The sequence below is a fragment of the Colletes latitarsis genome, chromosome 9 (genome assembly GCF_051014445.1).
Source record: "Colletes latitarsis isolate SP2378_abdomen chromosome 9, iyColLati1, whole genome shotgun sequence".
In the NCBI taxonomy this organism is placed as follows: Eukaryota; Metazoa; Arthropoda; class Insecta; order Hymenoptera; family Colletidae; genus Colletes; species Colletes latitarsis.
In genome coordinates, this window is record NC_135142.1 from 28,915,004 (window position 1) to 28,934,934 (window position 19,931).

The 19,931-nt window shown below is 50.2% G+C and overlaps 2 protein-coding genes across 6 annotated transcripts; one reads left to right on the top strand and one right to left on the bottom strand.

The window, feature by feature from the left end:
* Positions 1-15: 15 nt before the first annotated feature.
* Positions 16-13,216, bottom strand: Nompc (no mechanoreceptor potential C). 4 transcript variants are annotated; one of them, XM_076773138.1, is made up of 14 exons: positions 9,719-11,317; positions 9,531-9,632; positions 8,562-8,663; positions 8,183-8,299; positions 7,481-7,681; positions 7,040-7,423; positions 6,601-6,921; positions 5,314-6,541; positions 5,042-5,217; positions 4,539-4,967; positions 3,237-4,263; positions 2,555-2,668; positions 686-953; positions 16-475 (listed from the first exon to the last, which is right to left on the bottom strand). In XM_076773138.1, exons 1-14 carry the CDS (start codon positions 10,049-10,051, stop codon positions 16-18), a joined length of 5,262 nt encoding a protein of 1,753 aa, XP_076629253.1. In that variant the 5' UTR covers positions 10,052-11,317. The 4 variants fall into 4 exon arrangements, with proteins under 4 accessions (XP_076629253.1, XP_076629254.1, XP_076629252.1 ...); XM_076773139.1 differs by lacking the exon at positions 2,555-2,668; XM_076773137.1 differs by lacking the exons at positions 2,555-2,668; positions 9,531-9,632; positions 9,719-11,317 and adding an exon at positions 13,063-13,216.
* Acsf2 (Acyl-CoA synthetase family member 2) lies at positions 12,593-19,339 on the top strand. 2 transcript variants are annotated; one of them, XM_076773149.1, is made up of 9 exons: positions 12,593-12,717; positions 13,365-13,695; positions 13,774-14,311; positions 15,634-15,817; positions 15,903-16,109; positions 16,194-16,328; positions 17,784-17,897; positions 17,990-18,226; positions 18,286-19,339. In XM_076773149.1, exons 2-9 carry the CDS (start codon positions 13,596-13,598, stop codon positions 18,619-18,621), a joined length of 1,851 nt encoding a protein of 616 aa, XP_076629264.1. In that variant the 5' UTR covers positions 12,593-12,717; positions 13,365-13,595; the 3' UTR covers positions 18,622-19,339. The 2 variants fall into 2 exon arrangements, with proteins under 2 accessions (XP_076629264.1, XP_076629265.1); XM_076773150.1 differs by lacking the exon at positions 12,593-12,717 and having other exon boundaries at positions 13,153-13,695.
* The last annotated feature ends 592 nt before the right edge of the window (positions 19,340-19,931 follow it).

Genomic DNA, 19,931 nt, shown 5'->3' on the forward strand with positions numbered 1-19,931 from the left:
GGAATCTCGGTTCCTCTAGACAGGTGGCGTCGACATCGTCGCTGGTACCGCGTTGGAGTTGGAGGCCGTCGGTCCGTTCTCCTCCTCGTTCTCGTTGTCCTCGTCCTTCTCGTCTTTGTCCGCTTCTTTCTCGGGCTCGTTCCCGGTGAGGATCAAGTATTTCTTTCTGATCGAGTCCCAATCTACCACGCTCTCGATCCTCGTCGCGCTATTGAATGACAGTTGGCTACCGAGAGGGCTCAAGTGTACCACGGACAACGCGACGCTGTCTTTCGGTCTGACCTGGCCCTTTTTCACTTTCGCCAGCCATTTCGCGCCCATCTTGGATCTCGGGGACAGACGACCGGTCCTCTGGAGTCCCATCATGTGTACCAACGAGGGACGCTTTCGTTTCGCGGCTCGTTGCCTGCACACCTTGATGAAGTACACGATCCAAGTAGTGAGCAAGTTAAGGGGCGACGGGGCGGTGGTCGTTCTGCAACACGTAATCGTGTGTCCAGCCTATCCCGTTCGTTTGGTTTCGTTAGAGGATCTACGGCGAGGAGACACGCGGCGCGAAACGGGACCAGCGCAGAGCACGCGTCCGTCAGAGAACGCAGCCTTCCATATTTTGCCGCGGAAGCGAATATCGGATATTTGAATTTCGATCGAGCGATACGACGACGAAGGTTTGGCGGCAGCTTACCTGTGCATATTTCGGATCAGTTTACTGAGCCCGTATTTCCACTCAATGTCCGATTGCGCCTGTATCCGCTGGTAGGTGTCGCTCATCATGGCGATCAGCAGATTAATTAATACGACTACCGAGACCAACATGTATACGCCGAATGCCAGCTTGAACAGGACCGAGGTCCACTGCGGCTGATTAGTCTCGACCTTGAGCTCGCCATGGGTCGTTTGGCCAAAGACGGCGAAGAACAGGTACTCGAAGGCGAGTACCGGATTCATCTTTACTGGAATTCGAGGCACACACACATGTTTCTTGATTTTTGTCTTTCGTTTGCGCTTTCTCTCGTGACTGCTTGTTGCTGCTTCGTGCCGTTTAGACAGGCTTGGCTACTGTGGAGTCGCTATGTATGGATGCGGGTGGTGTATTCATACGTACATTAGAAGTAAACGAACGAACGATCGAACGAACGATGAACGTACTGAACGAACATGCTCATGCTAATACAGAGACTGGCCATGCTTGCGAATAACGTTGGATGCATGCCGGACGTTCCGTGAGCTTCGATATCCACGTATAACATTTCGGGTGTCGTATAACTTGTCGTATATGTTATTTGTTTATTATTATTATTATTATTATTATTATCCGTGTGTTTGTTTTCTCTCTGGTTTCAGCGCGAGAACCCGCGACGAGCGACTCCGCGGGATGCATCGAGGATCTACAAAGCCGAGTGTTTGCGTGTGTATATATGTTTATCGTACGATCCGGATATGCGAGGGCTCTCCGCGTGTGTTCTTCAGTACCCCGGTTCTCCGGAACTCGACGGGACTCGCAACATAATCGCAATTCGTTTGCTCTGGACGACGAGATGCAGCATGCAGACGACGAACCGTTTCTCTTGACTCTCTCACTCGCGCGCGCGCGCTCACTCTCTATTCCTCTCGCTCCCATATTTCCTCTCGAGCATCCGAGACGAGATCTAGCGACGAGCCGCGGTTGCGAACGCGAAACGCCGAGATGGAACTATTTACCGTGCGCATGCAAGGAGAAAAAGATCATCGGACGGTTCGCTGGTTCCCGGGGAAAATCGCCGCGTCGAGAAAAACGCAAAGCGACCGCGCGTCGGAGGGGAGGGGATCGGAGGATCATATGGACAGGATCGGGGATGAAACGAAAGACGGAGGATCGACGAGACGGGTGATATCCGGGCGGGCCATCGTTACCAATGTCCGTGTCCGACTTGGCCGATACAGTGCCACACAAAACACGCATTGCGCAAGACTCGAACAGCACGAGAAAAACAACATTGCTCTTGTACAATTATATGTATGTATGTTTATAGAAATGCAAACGATACACAACAGAGGCTGTGGAGAAACGCGCGCTCGATTGGCGCCTCCGTGAGATAAGAAACAAGCCGGCAGTGGTCGCCTGAACCCACTCGGTGGGTAAGCTTGAGATCTCGAGATCGGAATCGAGATCGAGATCGAGCCGTGGACCATCGAGTAGCTACGATTCGAGCTCGCGAACGGGGCTACCCTACCCTTTGGATCTCTGACGGAATATTTCATACCGAAGCGGGGGAGAAGATGAAAGGAGGAGAACGGAAGAGGATTTACCGGCCGCGTAGCCCGAATCGCAGCGCGGGTTACGGCGCGTAGTGAGAAACATTTCTCGCGACGTTGCAGAATGTATATTTATGTTGATTGGAATCAGGCAGCAGTCCCAGCAGGCAACACACATCGGGCGAACGCACAATGCAGACGGTACGACACCAAGAAGAATCGTGTCCTGCATTCCGTTGTGCACGTGCCATTGCCATTCATTTCGCGTTCCGTTCCGGTTGCGGGTCTCGTTTAGACGTTCCCAATCGGCAAAACTTACTATCTCGGGAGCTATCGTCACAACACTCATTCTTTTTCTTGTAGCGGCCGTAGCGACGAGGAGGCGCCGTCGACGGCGTCTCCATCATCCATTCCGTAACATTGGCCAACAAATCTATCATTGCAATTTACACCGATTATGCGTTTGTCTCGAGGTAACGAGGCTTTTTTTTTTTTTTGTTTTTAGTTCGGGACAATGACGGGATTCTTGGTCCACCTTCAAAAGTTACAAATATTCATCGGTGGTCCGGTTTCGGGCGATTGCGATACCAAAACAATACCGATCTCTATATCGAGTTTGTCATCGAACGATCATATGCCGCTTACGTTCGAAACTCGTTTCAAAGGGCGTCGCGATGGACAAAGGAACATTCGATCGACAAGGCGATACGGTACGTTACGTGTACGAGTTATGCTCGGACCGTTCGTGTAGTTTCGAATATCAGAGGCGTCGAGTACGCGTGCTCCTCCGCGAACCGAACCGTTTTGGTCGCGTTTCGAACACGCGTACTAGCCGCTGACTTTTCTCAATTGGTTTTTTTTTTGTTTCGTGGCTGCGATCGTATCCGAGGGATAAGACAAGGGTCAAAATCAGGAAGCTAAATTTCTCTCTCTCTCTCTCTCTCTCTCTCTCTCTCTCTCTCTCCTAAAGTCTAAAAGATCACGTGCTTCGTCGAACTTACCGTCGTGGAAGGCGCTCTTCTTCTTTCTGTCCTCGATACGGGCCTCCTGAATCGACTGGTTCTTGAACGCTTGGTTCAGCGCGACAAAGTGCATCGAGAACCCGAACACGAAGATGGCCAACACCGCGAGGAACCGCGCCAGATCCTTCATCAGGTTGCCGATGATGATGGCCCACGGTCCGAACAGGTGATGGAACGAGAGGAAGTCGAGGATTTGCACGCACGCCAGCAAGAAGCTCAGCGCGAACAATTGGTTTCTCAGATAGAGCAGAGTCGGCCAGTAGGGTCGTTGGACGATCACGAATCCCATCAGATGGAACGCCACGCCGAACACGCCGAAAAGCAGCACCGCCAGCTTGATCCATCCCAGGCCGCTCTTGTCGCTCGGGTTGGTCAGCTCGAAGAGCAACAGTCCGGACAGCATCACGAGCAGACACCATTCGTACCAGTAAGGCAGAAGGCTGGCCCTCACCACCGGGTATATAGGAATTATACCAACCAGCAAAAGGAAGACCATCAGATAAATGTGAGACGTGAGGTACGACATGAACTTTATAATGGGAACGTTGTTGTACTTGTGACCGAGCGGCAAAGCGAACACCACCCAGACGGGCGGGCAAATGACGAACGCGATGAACAATAGAATCGTCCTGAAGGCGTTCCAGTTCAGGCTGCCCTGCCACAATTCCTGCAGGTATCGCTGCACCACCGTGTGCGCGATCACCTCCTTTTGCTCGTTCTCGATCAAAACGTCCAGGAATTCCACGTTCCTGCGGTCCATCGACGTGAGGATTCGTCCAGCCGAGTCGGCGCCCGCGGCGAGGGCCAACAGTTCCGTGGCCATCGCCTCGCATTGTTTACCCGCGGCTATCAAATCCTTTGCTCTCTCCTTCTCCTTCTCCGACAGTTTCATGTAGATATTGGAAAGCTTCGCGGCCGTGTCTACCGGTGCCGGTGATACCAGCACGAATTCCTCGATCGGCTTGTTGTTGTTGCTCTTACTGCAGACCATCATGTTATAGACGAACTGAAAGACCAACGAGCTTGATCGATCGAATTCGTCACGAATGCCGTTTAACGACGATGGAGGAATGCGAACGGGGTAGCGGTAGGATTGGAAGATCGCGTGCACGGTATCTAAACGTTGCCCCGCTCGCCGAAATTTAATGGTTCGATCATTGTTCGCGTTAAAAGTTTACCGAAACTCGACGCGGCAATTACGCTTCGAGTTTTCGGGGCTTTCGAGGAGAAAAATGAACGAAACGAAAAAACCGTCGGAGAAATTGGACTGTTGCGGCTTACCCTCTTATCTTCCATCAGGGCGTACGTATCGTGTTCCTTCTCCATGAGATACTTGAGCACGTCGTTGTGGCCCTCCGAGGCAGCGAACCAAATCGGCGCGCTCCCGAGATTGGTCTCGCTCTTCGGCGAGGCCCCGCTCTCTACCAGCAATTTAACAACATCGAGATAACCGGCGCGAGCGGCGCAATGCAGCGGCGTCCAGCCGTTTTTGTCGGTCGCGTTTATTTCGGCCCCCTGGCCGAGGAGGACCTCGACCATCTGGTAGTGGCCGTGCGTCGCGGCTATATGCAGACCGGTTTTCCCGTACCGATCCGAGCTGTGCAGCAGTTCCGCCGATCTGCTCAGGAGCAGGCCCACTACCGTGATGTGGCCGCCGAAGCAGGCCAAGTGAAGCGGGTTGAAACCGTTCTCGGTGGTCGCCGCCTCCACCTTTGGGCAACGATCTCGCGTCAGGACGGATCGTTCGGGGAAAAAGGATTCTTACGGTCTGTTCTGTTCGATACCTGAACGCCGGCCGAGTTCAACAGCAGCCGCACAACGTTCTCGTTTCCGGAATAGGCGGCCAGATGCAACGGTGTCATGCCAGACTCGGATCCCAGTTCCCCTACGAGCGATCCACCGGTCGGGGGATCGGACTTTACCGTTCCTGGCACGTGCGTGAGCAACTCTCGAACGGTGTCTGAAGCACACCACGTCACACGCAGGTACTTGTTATTTTTGGAATCTCGATAGACGAGGCAACCGTACGTATAACTAATTAGCAAAATGAGCTTACCAGCTTGACCGAAGTAAGCGGCGACGTGAAGGGCCGTAACGCCGAGCTTCTTGCTGGATATGCGAAGCGACTGGGAGGATCTCATCACTTCGAGTACCTGACCGTGGCCGTATTGCGCGGCCAAGTGCACCGCGGTGAATCCCGCTTGATTCTCGTCGGCGCAGGACGCACCTGCTCTGACCAGCGCCTTGACCACCTCGGCGTGTCCTCCCTCGGCCGCCAGCTGAAGCGGCGTCGCCTCGGTCAGCTTGTTCCTCGCCGAGATGACACCTTGCCGGTCGAACTTCATTAGCTCCTCGATCACGCGAACGCTGCCCTGCATCGCCGCTATGTGAGCGCAGGTGTTACCGTCCTTGGTGCACGCCATCACCAGACTCGGGTGCCTCTGCAAAAACAGCTGAGCCACTTCGGCGTAATTGTTCATAGCCGCCGCGTGGATCGGCTTTTGGCCTTGGTCGTCGGTCGCGTCTATGCTCGCCCCGAGCTCCAGCAGGAGCTTGCACACCTCCAATTGGCCGGCACCGGCCGCCAAATGGAGCGGCGTCTGCTTCTTCAGCGTGAGAACGTCTATCGCGGCCCCGTGGTCCTGTATGAGGAACTTTACCAGATGCGAGTAGCCGTTCATCGCCGCCAGGTGCAACGCGGTCCTGCCGACCCTGGACTTTGAGTTTATGAACGCTTTGTTCGCGAGGAGCGCGTCGCAGACTTGAAGGTAGCCGTGCTCCGCGGCCAAGTGAAGAGCAGATCGTCCATCTTGGTCGAACACATCCACCCTCGCGTGATTTGCCAGCAGCGTGGTGACCAGCTCCATGTGGCCGCGATGCGCGGCGATCAACAACGGCGTCCAGCCTACGGAGCTCTGACGGTTCAAGGCTTTTTGCACCTCGGTCGCCGACATCCCACTAATCATTTCCGACAGAACCTCGTTGTTGCCGGCCAGCGCGCAGTAATGGAACGCCGACTCCTGAGCCTGTTTCGTTTGCAGCGAGACGTCTGCCCCGCCCTCCAGGAGGGCTCGAACGACCGCACGGTCGCTGCCGGGTGTCCTCACTTCCGTCGGTTCGATCTGAGCGGCGTAATGTAGAGCGCTCGCGCCCTCGTTTGTCAAACTGTTGACGTAGGAGGTCGCCGTTTCCGGACCCTTCCTCTCCTTCACGAATTCGATCAAGTGTCGCACCACGTCCGCCTTGCACCCTCTGCAGGCCAAGTGCAGCGGCGTCTCGCCGTTCTAAGGAAGGAGGACGCTCGCGTTATGGAAGGGAAACTAGAAGGATCGACGAGCACTACCTTAGATTTGTACATGGGATCTCCGCCATCCTCGAGGAGCAGCAACAACGTCGCCAGGTTCCCGTGACTCGCCGCCACGTGCACGGGCGTCTGGCCGTCGTCGGTGGTCAGATTCGGCCCTGCTCCAGATTTCAGCAACATCAACGCGCACCTGTCGCCGTCCAGAACTCTCGCCGCTATGTGAAGCGGAGTTTCCCGCAGCTTCCCACCCCTCACGTGAACCTCCGCGCCGTACCCTAACAGAGTCTCGACCACCGCGGGCTTCGCGTTCTCCACGGCTATATGCAGCGCCGTGTAATTGTCGTTCGTCGTCGCGTCTACCTACGAGCGGGTTACAGAAACTACCGATCAGTTAAGTATATTAATGTTACACGCGCGCGTCGAGTCGACGGTAATCCGATTTGCATGGTATTTATTTCAAACGAGTAGACGCGTATACCTTTTCCCCGCGTTGCAGCAGAGTGCTTATGATGCCAACATGGCCGTACTTGGCCGCCGTGTGGATCGACCTGGCGCCCCGCTTGTTCGGCATATGCAAATAAACGCCCTTCTTGAAGAGCATCGTCGCGCACTCCGAGTGTCCGTTCAACGAGGCTATGTGCATGAGGGTGGACCCGTCCTTCGTTCTCTCGAATATGCTGGCTTTGAACTTGTCGGCCAGCAGTTCGATTATGGAAGCGTGTCCGTTCTCTGCCGCCAAATGCATGGGAGTTCGATCCTGGTGATCGGTGATGGACGCCGAGGCCCTCACCCCGTAGAAATACTTGACGAGGGTCTCGTCGCCTTCGGCGCTCGCAATGTGCAGCGCAGTTTGTCCGTCGCCCTGAAAGGGATACCGGTCAGAGTTGCTCTCCCGCATCGACGACTGTCTCTATCGTACGTTCTGCATGTCCACTGTCGCTCCGTAGTCCACCAATATCCGCACCATATCGATGTCCCTTCTTCTGGCAGCCAGATGAAGCGCGGTGTCTCCCGTGGGGGTGGTGGCGCGTAGCTGATCCGGCGCCTGTTGAGCCAGCAGCTCCCGACACATCGACTGGTTCCCAGCCTCCACCGCCAACAGCAGAGGAATCTTCCCTTTCTGCGAAATATCACGGAACCGAGAAACTCTCGCGAGCTGTTTTCGAGCCATTTTCGAAGGTAGAAAAGCGGGCACGCCGCGCGATTTCCATAAATAGCCACATTCGTATCTACGAAGACGTAAATATCGACGTCGGCAACCCTTCCCTCCTCGAATCGCATAGACTCGGTCGTTTACGAGACAAAGAACGAGAATATTAGGAGAACCGATGTGTGCGCGCGCGCGCGAGTAAGGAAGGGAAATAGATGTAAATGGGTAGACGGGAGTCAGAAGAAGAAGAAGAAGCGCACCAGCGGAGAATTATGACAGCTGTTAGGTACCAGGCAGGGATATTCCCGGGGCATCATTCGCAGCACGCGAGAAACCTGCTCGAGAATCGGGAGCATTGCGCGATATAAATCACAGAAAAAAAAATGTTAACTCGATTCGCGAATGGCCTTACCGTACGAAATGCACGACGGTCGGGAAGAAGTTACGGAAAAATTCGTTCGGCATACTTACTCCGTCGACTTTCAATCTGATGTCGCGTCCGGCGGCAGCCAATAACGCCCGAAGAATCGACGTTGCAGTGCCAGTTTGCCTCGATGCGACCAGATGCACGGCGGTTTGCTGCCTGGGCTGCGCTCAAATATTTCACACCGTGTATTCGGCGAAACCCATTGCACAGAATGTTTCAGAAATTTATGGAAATATTTAAGAAGCTGAATCGCGTCATCTTATGCCCTATGCTTTTTAGCTTATATTCAGCTTCTTAAGGAATTTACATGCAATTAGAGTTCATTTACTTTAAAGAATCGTAAGACTATCGAGTAAAGAATCAAAATATCGAAAGGCTCTGATTTATGAAGCTGATAATTCGGTGGACAGGAAATGCTCATACCCCTCCGGTGGCGTACGGATCGACCCCCCGTTTGGACAACAGCAACTTGACGACGTCCTCCCTGGAGTACATGGCCGCGATGTGTAGAACATTGTAATTGTCCTGTGAAAAACGCAGAAGAATATTCTTAAGGCAACGCGTCGTGCTATCGACGATCGACGGTCGTCTTTCATCCACTACCCGCGGTGGTTACTTCCGCTCGAGCGAACGCAATAGTTACGGTGGATGAAAATAAATCGTCGAGAGCGCGAGATTCGGTGGGTCGAGCGGCCGGTATGCAAACCGGGTTATAAATCGCGTTTCGCCGCACCCAGAATAAAAGGAACGGTCTATATCGCGGAACAATTCGAAAATGATGTCGAACATGCGGCGAGTTGGGCGGGGCTGCGTATCCCGACCCATGACCATTAGCCTCGTTAGGCTATATTCGACGGTGATCGAGTCAGCTTCTTTTCCCAAAGGTGGTTTCCGAGAATACGCGACGTCGGGGAATATCGGTTGGCGTCAGCAGGACTCGTCCTGACTCACGCGGTGATCAGGATTGGGCAAAAGGCGCGGGCGTAGCTGCGGAAGCACGGCGGCCGCGAAGAAACGCGCCGATAGAATCTGGGTAATGTCGCGTTATCGGTTCTTAGAATCAAACTACTTTTTCGCCCTAGTGACTCGTCGGCCTACTTGCTCGCTTACTTTCTCGCCATCGCGGCAAACCCCTTGGCCTTGGCCCTCCTTCACGCGATCTTACCCTCCTCTACCTCGACTTCAGCACGGATTACAAGGAGATCGTTAACTGTACACGTTTCGCGGTCTCCGCCTTAGCCCGGCCACGCAGCTACTCGAACGTTACGTGTCGCTGCCACGTAACGCGGGCGCGAGCTTATTTTAAAAGCCGATGCCGTGAAAGTCGACACGGCACGAAAACGTGCACCCTCGGGTGACCGCGAGAATCCGACGGTTTCGAGCGATACTTGCGTTGTTACGAGCGCCCACGTCTGCCCCCAGCTCGATCATTCGATCCAGCAACGCGGTGCGATTGTCCTTCACGGCGTACATCAAGGGCGTCATGCCCGTTGCCTGGAAATCAGAAGGTTTCGTCAGCAGCGACCTAGATTAGTCGCGGGCTTATTCGAGGCTCGAACGTCCTCCGTTCCTCGACTAACCGGGTCCATGACGCTGGTCAGTGGGGCCACGATCCCATCCTCCCCGACGTTTTGCACCGCCTTCTCCATAGATTTGAGCAGCTGGTCCACCGGTGCCCATTCTCCGCGCGCGGCAACCCCGAGGAGCTTTTGCGCGGCTTCCCTGGTGGTAGCCCCTGCCGATCCCGGTTTGCTTCCGGGCTGCGTTCCCTCCGCGGTCGCTCCTCCGCCGGCGCTTCCCGTCGACGACGATCCTCCGGCGTCATCTTTCGCGGACACTGGGCTCTCCTCTTTGCTCGAGGGGCTCTTCTTCTCGTCCTTCCCGCCCGACGTTTTCTTGCTATTGCTGCTCATGGTACCTCGTACGTGGGTCTCTCATCGTTTAGCCCCGACATGTTAACGGTAACCGCGACGTCGCGACTCCTCGCGGAACCAACCAGTCACTGGCAACAAACAAAGCAACTCGTCCAAATCGAAGAGACTTCCCTCGATGGCGTTCGACGCCGAGCGAGGCGCACGTCGCGCGTGTTAACGGCGCGTTTATCCTGGCGATTCTGAAGACGTTACGTAGCGGAGGCTCGCGAGGGTTGCCTTCCCTCGACCCTCTCGCTGGGAACCAGGATCGACCAATCACTGTCACGCCACCGCGCGAAACCTCGGGGGTAACGGTATGAACGTGGTTGTTCAGCCAGGTTGCAACGACGCGTGCTCGCCTAACCGGCTCACCCGGTGAGTCGGTGCCTAAGAAAATGCGGTAGACCGGTGGTGGTAGCAGCGGCGAAGTCGAGAACGCTACCCCACCAAGGTGGGCGGCAGAACGGCGGTACGGTGGTGGCATGGTCGACGTCGACACGCGACTTCCGGCGCGGCCCGGCACACACGCCATCCGCCTATCTCGCCCCGACGGTTTTAGACTTTAACCGCTGCCCTCCGCTTTCCTTGGGATTTACCACCGACGCCATCAAACCCTTCGTTCTTTCCTCGCAACTTTTCCATCTGCTCGAGTCCACGGCGAACAACTTTCGTTTAGAGAAGGTCTCTTCTCGAATCCAAGCGCGAGTAGGGGTTGAAAACAATTCTAAGAACCGAGACGATGGCGTAACGGTTATGGATAGGGAAGGTTCCGAGGAACGTAACCGAATCAATAGCCACAAGTTTAACGTAAGAGATTTGTTCGATAATTACTGTCTTCCTGTTTATCGAAAAAGATAGATTGACTGGGTTTTGATTTTGATTGAGAATCGTATGAACAGTCGTCTAAAATATATTTTTTGTCATTTTTAGGACACTTGGCTCGGGCTGGCAGAAATGGATTCTGTTTCTAGGTCATGAATTGACCCGATCACGTTCTATTTCGTTAGAAGTTTTAACTATTAAAAGCGAAACGTCCTAAACTACGTACATAGTACCGGGAAAGTTTTGCCACAACATTGCCAGCACCTTTTCGAGATAATTTCTTCTTTAAACTTTAGTACGATATCAAAAAATAGTTTTTTGTTTACTACAAATGGCGAACAATTTTTACATTCATGGTTCTAGCATAAAGGGAACGATATAATGTGTAATATGTATTTTTTCCCCCGTAAAAGTGCAGGAGTATATTCTACAAATAGAAATAAAAAGAAAAAGTATTATACGAAGTTCGGCTATAAAGGTTTTACTACAAAGTTATAAGCAAATATTAAACGGAATATGAAATAGGTATTAACAGATTTCTCGTCTTCACGATTAACAATATTCAATGTATCGTTTAGAATAGTAAAAAGAATACAATAAATAATGAACAATGAAATAAAATAAAACTATATACACCGAAGATGATAATAAAATAACTGACGTACAAATCTCACCGATAAATTTACAAAAACAAAATAGAATAATAAAGTGTTGTCATTAATACCTTATTGCATGGATATCAAGTTTATATTTCTGTACAAAGATGACGTATTTAAATAGGCAGTTAAATATATTGATTAATCAATCGCCCCTGAATTACAAAAATAAGATAAACATAATCAGCATTTTATGTCCGGTAATTAAACATTTGACGTTGCTCATTTCGTGTTGCAAACGTTCATTTACCTATTTCAATATGTAAAATATGTTCCTTCAGTTTGATAGGACAAATCAGTAAAATCTGGTCTTACGTGTATACGCAGGTTTTTATGGACATATTTATATTCATAAACATTTTTAATCATTCCATTGATTTTTATAGTTTGTGATTCGGATTCTCAGACATTGTTAACATGTCTGGGCACTGTTATCAAAAGTTCAAGGGTATGATCTTGGCCTTACGTTGTAATATAGCGTTGTGAAATTCATTTTAAAAAGATCGTGACCCCGGCAGGTCAGTTGGCAGCCAACGTTAATCAGTATGACGAAAGTAAATAATTTTTGTTAATTATTTCATGGACCAACCAATCTAGCTTTACCAAAGATTAACATGTTAAACACTTGAAAATTCTTATCCAACAATTTTTATGATCTTAAACAAATTCTTCGATTAAAGATAATTTCGTTTAACTCTACTCTAATGTAATTAATTCGACGAGCAATACAAGCACTGCTGTGATAATAATTACTTTTGAACGTACTCTTCGATAAGATTTAGACGAGTCAAATTACAACCTCGCGTCTTGTTACTTTCAAAACATCATAGTCTGTGATTCTTGAATCGTTTCAAAGTATATCCATCACTACACAGTGAAAGCCAATACAAAAATACGGCATCAAGTTCACATCGAATGCACCAAGGAGAACAGGTTTAGATACTTCATTTGCGTTAATCACATATCGCTGTAAATTATTATTATGTAAATACCTAAACATTGCATGATCTGATTCAGCGTCTTTGTACACGACTCCTATCTGCTCTTTCAACGTCAATTTATCCGAGAAGCAGTGGCAGTTATCGTCGCGGAACTACAGCTTATGTGTTGACGCTGCGATACGACGCAGAAAGTATATTTCTAGCAAGTATTATTGTGCAGCGATTGCAGAGTCTCGTCCGAAACACTGTACGTATTATTTAGCATTGATCTAATTTCGCAGAAGCCTGATCGTTGGACTTCGATATTTTTTTAATTTTTAACATTTGCATAGAACAACTGTTACTATTTAACCGTTGAAGATATAGGAATGTTATTATTCGATATAAGATTTGAAACTCATCAAACTGAAAACTATTACGTAACTATCGCGTATACAATCATCTTGAAAAAATTTGACGAAATCCAAGTCGATCGGTAGGGAGTCTTTCTCTAGAAAGACGAAAATTGCTACGAATTGTTAAATCTGCAGACAAGAACGACTGTTCGCGCAATAATCAACAATAAGATTAATTAATCCCCACTCTCATTGACCTATCGGGCTCGATACACCCAGCCTTCGTCGTTTCTGTTTGCCACTCGCGAGTCTCTAACTATGCTTCTAACTTTGTAGTCCGGCTTGCACAAAGGCTTTCAAGTTCGTCGCTTTCGAGTTATCCCTTGTTGAAATTTACGAACGAAGATAGAGTTACCGTTTATAATGATTATTGATACTGCCTCGTCTGCTGTTGCAAGATACTTATATTTATCGCAGGAGGAAAGTGTTTATAACGTCATTTTCTGTGGAAGAAAACATGGTATCGGTTAGCATTGAATATTAAATGTCTGTATTACAGTTACGCCAAGGGTCCATGTAACTTGGACCGTCGGACGATATCACGAAGATAGGTTGATGCCAGCCCCGATAAAGTGCGTGTTGTTGTGCTCGGACGTGATCAGTCAGTTAGTCGAATTGGTAACGCGGCTCGAAACTGTTCGTTAAGACGGACGGCTCTTTAAGTTTTCGGCCCTATGATTTGTACCTTCGATCAATAGGAGATCGTTGACCTTGCCGTGAATCGTTAGAAATGCTTCGCTCGTGGATCAACAGGAACTCGACTGTGTTGTCATCCGCCAGTTTCCACGTTCACCGCAAACATGGATCCGTTTCGAAGGACTGGTTACTCGGTGAGTACTTGATAGAACAGAGTCAATTAGCGTGCCAGTGGCAGTTATCGTGAGCCCATTTTCTAATTTTGTCTCCAGCTCGTTCGCAACCCTGGGAATTGTGCAGTACTTGGATGCAAACGAAACGGCTGAATCACGATAACGCGCAATACTTGGCGCACATAGTGAATGCAGGGAGCTCGTCGCTGCTGGACAAAACCGTAGGGATGTTATTAGCAGAGACGGTGGAAAGATATCCAAATAGAGAGAGTCTGGTGTCCGTTCATCAGAACGTACGTTTAACGTACTCGGACATTCTACGTCGCGCCGATCGGTTGGCGGCCGGTTTAAGGAAATTGGGCTTGCAACCTGGGGATCGTTTGGGTTTATGGGCGCCCAACGACATCGAATGGTTCCTAAGCTTTATGGCCGCAGCCAGGGCTGGCTTGATCCTCGTCGCGATCAATTCTGCTTTTCAAATGAGCGAGCTCGTCTACTGTCTGCAAAAAGTCGGCGTGAAGGCGGTGATATCGCCCGACAGCTACAGGACGCAGAATTATTCACGCATGCTGCTCGAATCGCGACGGGACTGCCCCAGTTTGGAGCATATAATCGTCTATTCGAAGGATCACGTGACGTAAGGAAGCTTTCGATCTAGCGCATCCGGCGATTCGTCGTGATGTTTCGTTCTACTCGACACGAATCAGCGGACAATGCGACGCGGTTATCTTTCGCGAATGATATATCCGTGTTCCCTTGGAATTTCGTCTAATTTAAGCGAGGGTACGGTACGTCGCGCGATAACTCTTGGCATCCGGGCTAGGGCAGATCGATAACAGAACAGGACGGCGACGAAGTCGCGTAAATCCTTCGTCCTTAGGAAACGCGGCGAGCCCCTGCGAAGTAAATTGGTCGCGACCGGTCGTTTCTCGCGATAAGTCCGGATCAGAGGAGGTCGAGCGCGAACGCGAACGCGGTTTTAATATATTCGCGCCCCCGCATCGCCGCGCCGTCCGGTTTGATCGCACCTCCGGTGATTCATGAATATCGCGTGTGCGCGACGCGATCGACGCACAGCTCTCGTTCGAGTTTCTTAGAAACGGGTTAATTGTTAGGTCGGCTGCCGGAGTTTGTCGTCGCGGACGATTAGGCATACAAGGCTCGATAGATAAAACCGACCTCTCTATAATCTAACTATAAGCAAAACCGTAAATATTTTAGCCCGTTAGCTTATCGCGTAATTTCACGCACAACGAAGATAAAAATAATTTCGTTTCGTAATTTTACAATATATTTAGACGCTCAGTTTGTTGGTCGATTACTGGTATCGCGTTACGAACGCGCTCCGTCTCATTGTACGACGATTACACTCGCGAAGATGCAATTATTTAATCGACCTATGCCAAACCTTGGCCTCCTTCATTGAAGCTAGAGAAGCCTAGCGTACTTGCGTTTAATCGTATGTTATTTACTTCTCGTGCCTCGTTCGACGCTGAATTTTTCCACCATGATAATTCCCAGCATCCCGACGTTAAGTAATCGTCGAACAGAGGTGAGGCTCGCGCGTTATCGCGAAAATTTTCGAAAACCCGACGTTTCACGCGCGACGAACAAATAATTGCGATAACCGTCGATGGTCCGCGAGTGGAAACGAATTACCCCGAGTGCTTTGCAATTTCCTAAAAACGCGACCTCGAGTCCTTCCTCTCGCGGCTCGAGGCCGCAATCAGGCCACCTGCCGGCCGTCGTCGATTGATCGTCTGGTTCGCCCTGTCCGGCCAATCTATTTTCATCCGGGACTCGTAATTTTCAAACTTTCGTCCGATCATCGGGGCCGATTTGATTAATAATCGCCGGTTGGAAGGAATTACCGTGACGGACAATTAGGTTAATGGCTGAGCCGTTCCTCGGTTTCGTTGTACGCGTCTAATGCGTTCGATCGTTTACGGATCCTTACAGCGGGACCCGTCGGTATTGCGACGTCGAGGAACTGGCGTCCAGGTCCGAAGTAGAGCAAATTGCAGCCGAACAGGACCTGATATCCTGCTACGACGGTTGTAGCATACAATTCACGTCGGGGACCACCGGTAAGCCTAAGGCTACCCTGTTGTCGCATAGATCTCTGGTGAACAATACGAAACAGGTAAGCTCGCTGGCAGCTGACCACTGTTTCTGTCATAGGTGTCGATAGGCACCCTTTAAAATGATTTTCTGGTTTCATCCATCAGATCACCGTGAGAGCGGACATCCAGAAAGACGTGAGAGCTTGCCTGAACGTTCCTCTGTTTCACGCGTTTGGCATAAGTAAAAGTCTAATTATGCTTCATAGGGGATCTACGATAGTTATGGAATCGCCTACTTTTAACCCTGTAAGATCCCTGGAGGCAATAGTGCGGGAGAAGTGCATCGTCGCTTGCGGGACACCGACAATGTGGGTAAGAGAACCTCGTCTCGTTATCCGGACGAACCAATAAAATTCTCGTTCGGTCGTTCAAGTAAGACATCGACGTCTCTGTTAGATCAATATGCTGGCCGCCCATCAACAACATCAGCATCTGCCAATCAGACTGCACGCCGGCTACACGGGGGGCTCCTCCGCGGCGCCGGAACTCTTCAAGAGAGTCAGTGAATCTTTTCATTGCGATAACCTGAAGGTGAGCGACAAATTTTTTCCCGGAATAATTGGATTCGGTTTATGTCTGCGTTTTATGGGACGCGTCTCGAATTAAGCGTCGGTCTATATAGTTATTAAACGGTGGAGCGAAGAAACGTAAGCAAACTTTCATCGATTCGATATCTACGATCGTTGTTTGTTTCCTCGATAATTATGTAAGGTGAAACTTTGTTGGATAAACGAGCAACAACTCATGGTGATTCCCGTATCTCGATAAGAAAGAAAAATGACAGGAAAAGTAATTATTGTACCGCACGCCCCGACAGTTTTTCGTGGAACGAACAGTTTACGAGTAATTTAAGGTGGCCGAGTTAGGTGATTCACTCAGCACGGTTTTATTTTCAACAAAAGTTTGAAAAGTCTTGCCGTTTCCACTTCGAATATAGCATAGTCGACATTCTCGTGGTAAAACGTTTATAGCCACGATATATTCAACGAATTTTGATAAAGACGTTTACAGCTGCGTTAATTTTGAAGAATTTCGATCAAATCTTTAGGGAGCGTAGTTTCAACGATCCTAAATTACAAGGAAATGTAAAAGAAAATCGATTTTTTCAAAATTCCAGAGTAAAATAGACCCCTTAATCTGTTATATAGTGACCAAAAAGTATAAAAATTTCATCTCAGGAATCTTTACTCCCGACATTCGAGCACGGTTCGCTTTCATCTGGTTTTACGACGTCGCTATATTTCGTCCGCCAAGTATACATTATCTTAACGCATTGCCGACGGAAAACGTAGAATTACGCTTTTCGCGACCCCGGAGACGTGCACCCTCGAACCAAGATAGAGTAAAATGGGGTACTAGAGCCCTCTGTGCGATCATCCTCTAATATTCATACGATTAGATCCGATAGAAAGGCGTAGAATCAATAATTTTCCGTAAACGTTGTAAGGCAGCGTCGGAGAGTTTTCAATGGGCCGGGACTGCCCTTTAAATAGTTTAAATCTCCCCCGGTCCGCAGTGCGTTAATTTATTCAGTATTTGTACGATCATTGAATGGCGGCAGGCTACGTGCAGCCGCGTCAGTATGGACGACGACGATGTCAAGGTAATCGTGTTGCGCAATGGCGCAATCGAGCTCCATCGGGCTAGAAAAATGAGATCGTTTTAACGCGTACGGCCGTAACCGCGTAATTTATCGAAAATCATCCGATTCCTCCGCAGACTGGGGATCGACGAAGGTCGTCGACACGATGGGGTTGTATTTGATTCGGGTCGACATAACGCGTCGCGTACGTCGTTATCTATGCACATATCTCTTGCACCGGGCAACTCCTCGGCCCGTATGCATAAATACGATTGCCGCGAGGAGAAATATCGTTTCTTGCCGGCGATCAATAAGCGTTCCCTTTCGCGAAATCGGTTCCCGAGGCTCGTTGCCAGTGAATCTCGTTGCTTATTTCGTTTGGTCGGAATTTTCTTGGTCATCAGACGCTCTACGGGCAGACGGAGGCGACGGCGGTCGTCTTCCAGTCGCTTCCAAACGAGGACAAAGCACTGACGGCGAACATGGTCGGCTACGTCGCGGATCACATCGAGGCGAAGGTAGGCAAAAACCGTTTTCCTTTCGCGCGTCATCGGGAATTGGTTTCCCTGTAAAAGGAAGTGTTCTCTTGTTTGTTCTCGCGGGAGCCAAGGTTGTGGACCAGAACGGGTCGACCGTGCCGTTCGGTACCATCGGGGAGCTCTGGACCCGCGGTTACAACACCATGATGAGATACTGGGGCGACGAGGAGAACACCAAGAAGACCGTGACCGAGGACGGTTGGCTGAAAACGGGGGATCAATTCGTTCTGCATGCGAACGGCTACGGCACCATAATCGGGAGGCTCAAGGATCTGCTGATCCGTGGCGGGGAGAACATTTTCTCGAAGGTACCCGTGACCCATCGTCGTTGGTGTGTTCTCCCTTATCAACGCGAATCGTGTTGCAGGAGGTCGAGGACTTTTTGATGACGCATCCCGCGGTGCTCGAGGTGTACGTTATCGGTGCTTACGACGAGGTCTACGGGGAGGAGGTCTGCGCGTGCGTCCGGCTAAAAGAAAACGCTCGTCTCACCAAGGAGGAATTGAGGGATTACTGCAAAGGGAAGATCGCGCACTTCAAGATACCGCGTTACGTCGAGTTCGTTCACGACTACCCAAGGACGGCGAGCGGGAAAGTGCAGAAATTTTTATTGAAGGAGGAAATGGAGCGTAAGGGCGCGATTCCCGCCACTCCGAGCACCGACGATGATTCCGTTTCTGCCGCGAACCGTTCCTCCAGATAGAACAGAACTGCCGCGTCGTCGAAGAAATAACAGTGTCGCGTTGAATTTCTTCCGACGGGTATATATGCGCAGGGCGAGTCCCGAAATACGCGGGACAGCTCGATAGGGAGTGATTCTTGGTCTCGATATTCGGTGGAGTCGATTTCGAAGAGGATAAGTCGTCATCGAAGAGGTACAAGTGCGAAACTGTATGGTAAGGAGTAGTTTTATACGTAATACGTTCTTTTAAAGAAATGCTTCTTTCGACTATAAATTATTATGTTTATGCGAACACGAGAGATCCATCAAGCTGTATCTAATCGATCCAGGAAGCAATTGCGATTATTTAGGATGTTGGAAACTTTTTATATCTTCCGCGGGATAAGCGTATAATCCATTCTAAATTGTGTAAATAAGCGAAGCTGACGTTTTTTAAATGTCAGATTATCGAGACTGTTATCGTTTAGGGCGATAAAAGAATGTAGAGCGACGGTGATAACGTCGAACTGGACGTGCTCGGTTTGGCAGAGGACGCCACGTATCCGTGGGTCGAGCGATAGCTGCAGAACTCGGCAAAGTAGAGAACTATTCGACTACCCGGTACGATTATTACCATCGAATTGTACGAGCGTTATCTTCCGAAGTCTTTTTTTTTTTTAACATCCTTTGTACACCGTTTTTATACGATTTTATTGAATTTTTACGAGGTACGAAACGATCAATAAAAATTTCCATGGCAGTTGACGGTGTCGGATGCACGGTAACGCGACACCCCGGTGATCTCTAATTTCCGAAACGGCACGCGTCAGCGTCGTCGGTGCTTCGCCAACTGTCGACGCGAGAAACGTCGTCGATCGATGATCGATGGAAGCGTCGAGGAAAAGGAAGGAAGCCGCGAAACGCGTAGGAAGTCGAGCGGCTAAAACGGAAAGGAATAAGCGACGCGAGAAAGAAGGACGAAGGAAGCCGTCGAAAATCCGCGTATTCGAGTCGGGCACGTGTTTCAGGTGGCGTCTAATTGAGAATGGATGGCCTCGGGCGGCGAGTCTCGCTTCTCCCAGGGCTGGAAGACTTGGAAGAGGCGTGCATTACTGCGGCAGATGGTGGTCGTGATTGCAGCTGCTCCTCAACGAACACCTGCCGTTTTCTCCCGGCGTCTATCGAGATGGACGAAATCACTGTCCAGCCTCCGCAGCCTCCTCTCTTTCCTCCCCCGTGTTCGTTCGGTCGCTCGGGGTTTTTCGTTCGTAGTAGCAACAGAGGCGAACAGGATATCGTCGATAATAAAGCGACGCTCGATCGTTGTTTCGGTGTCTTTTTAGGTATTCTCT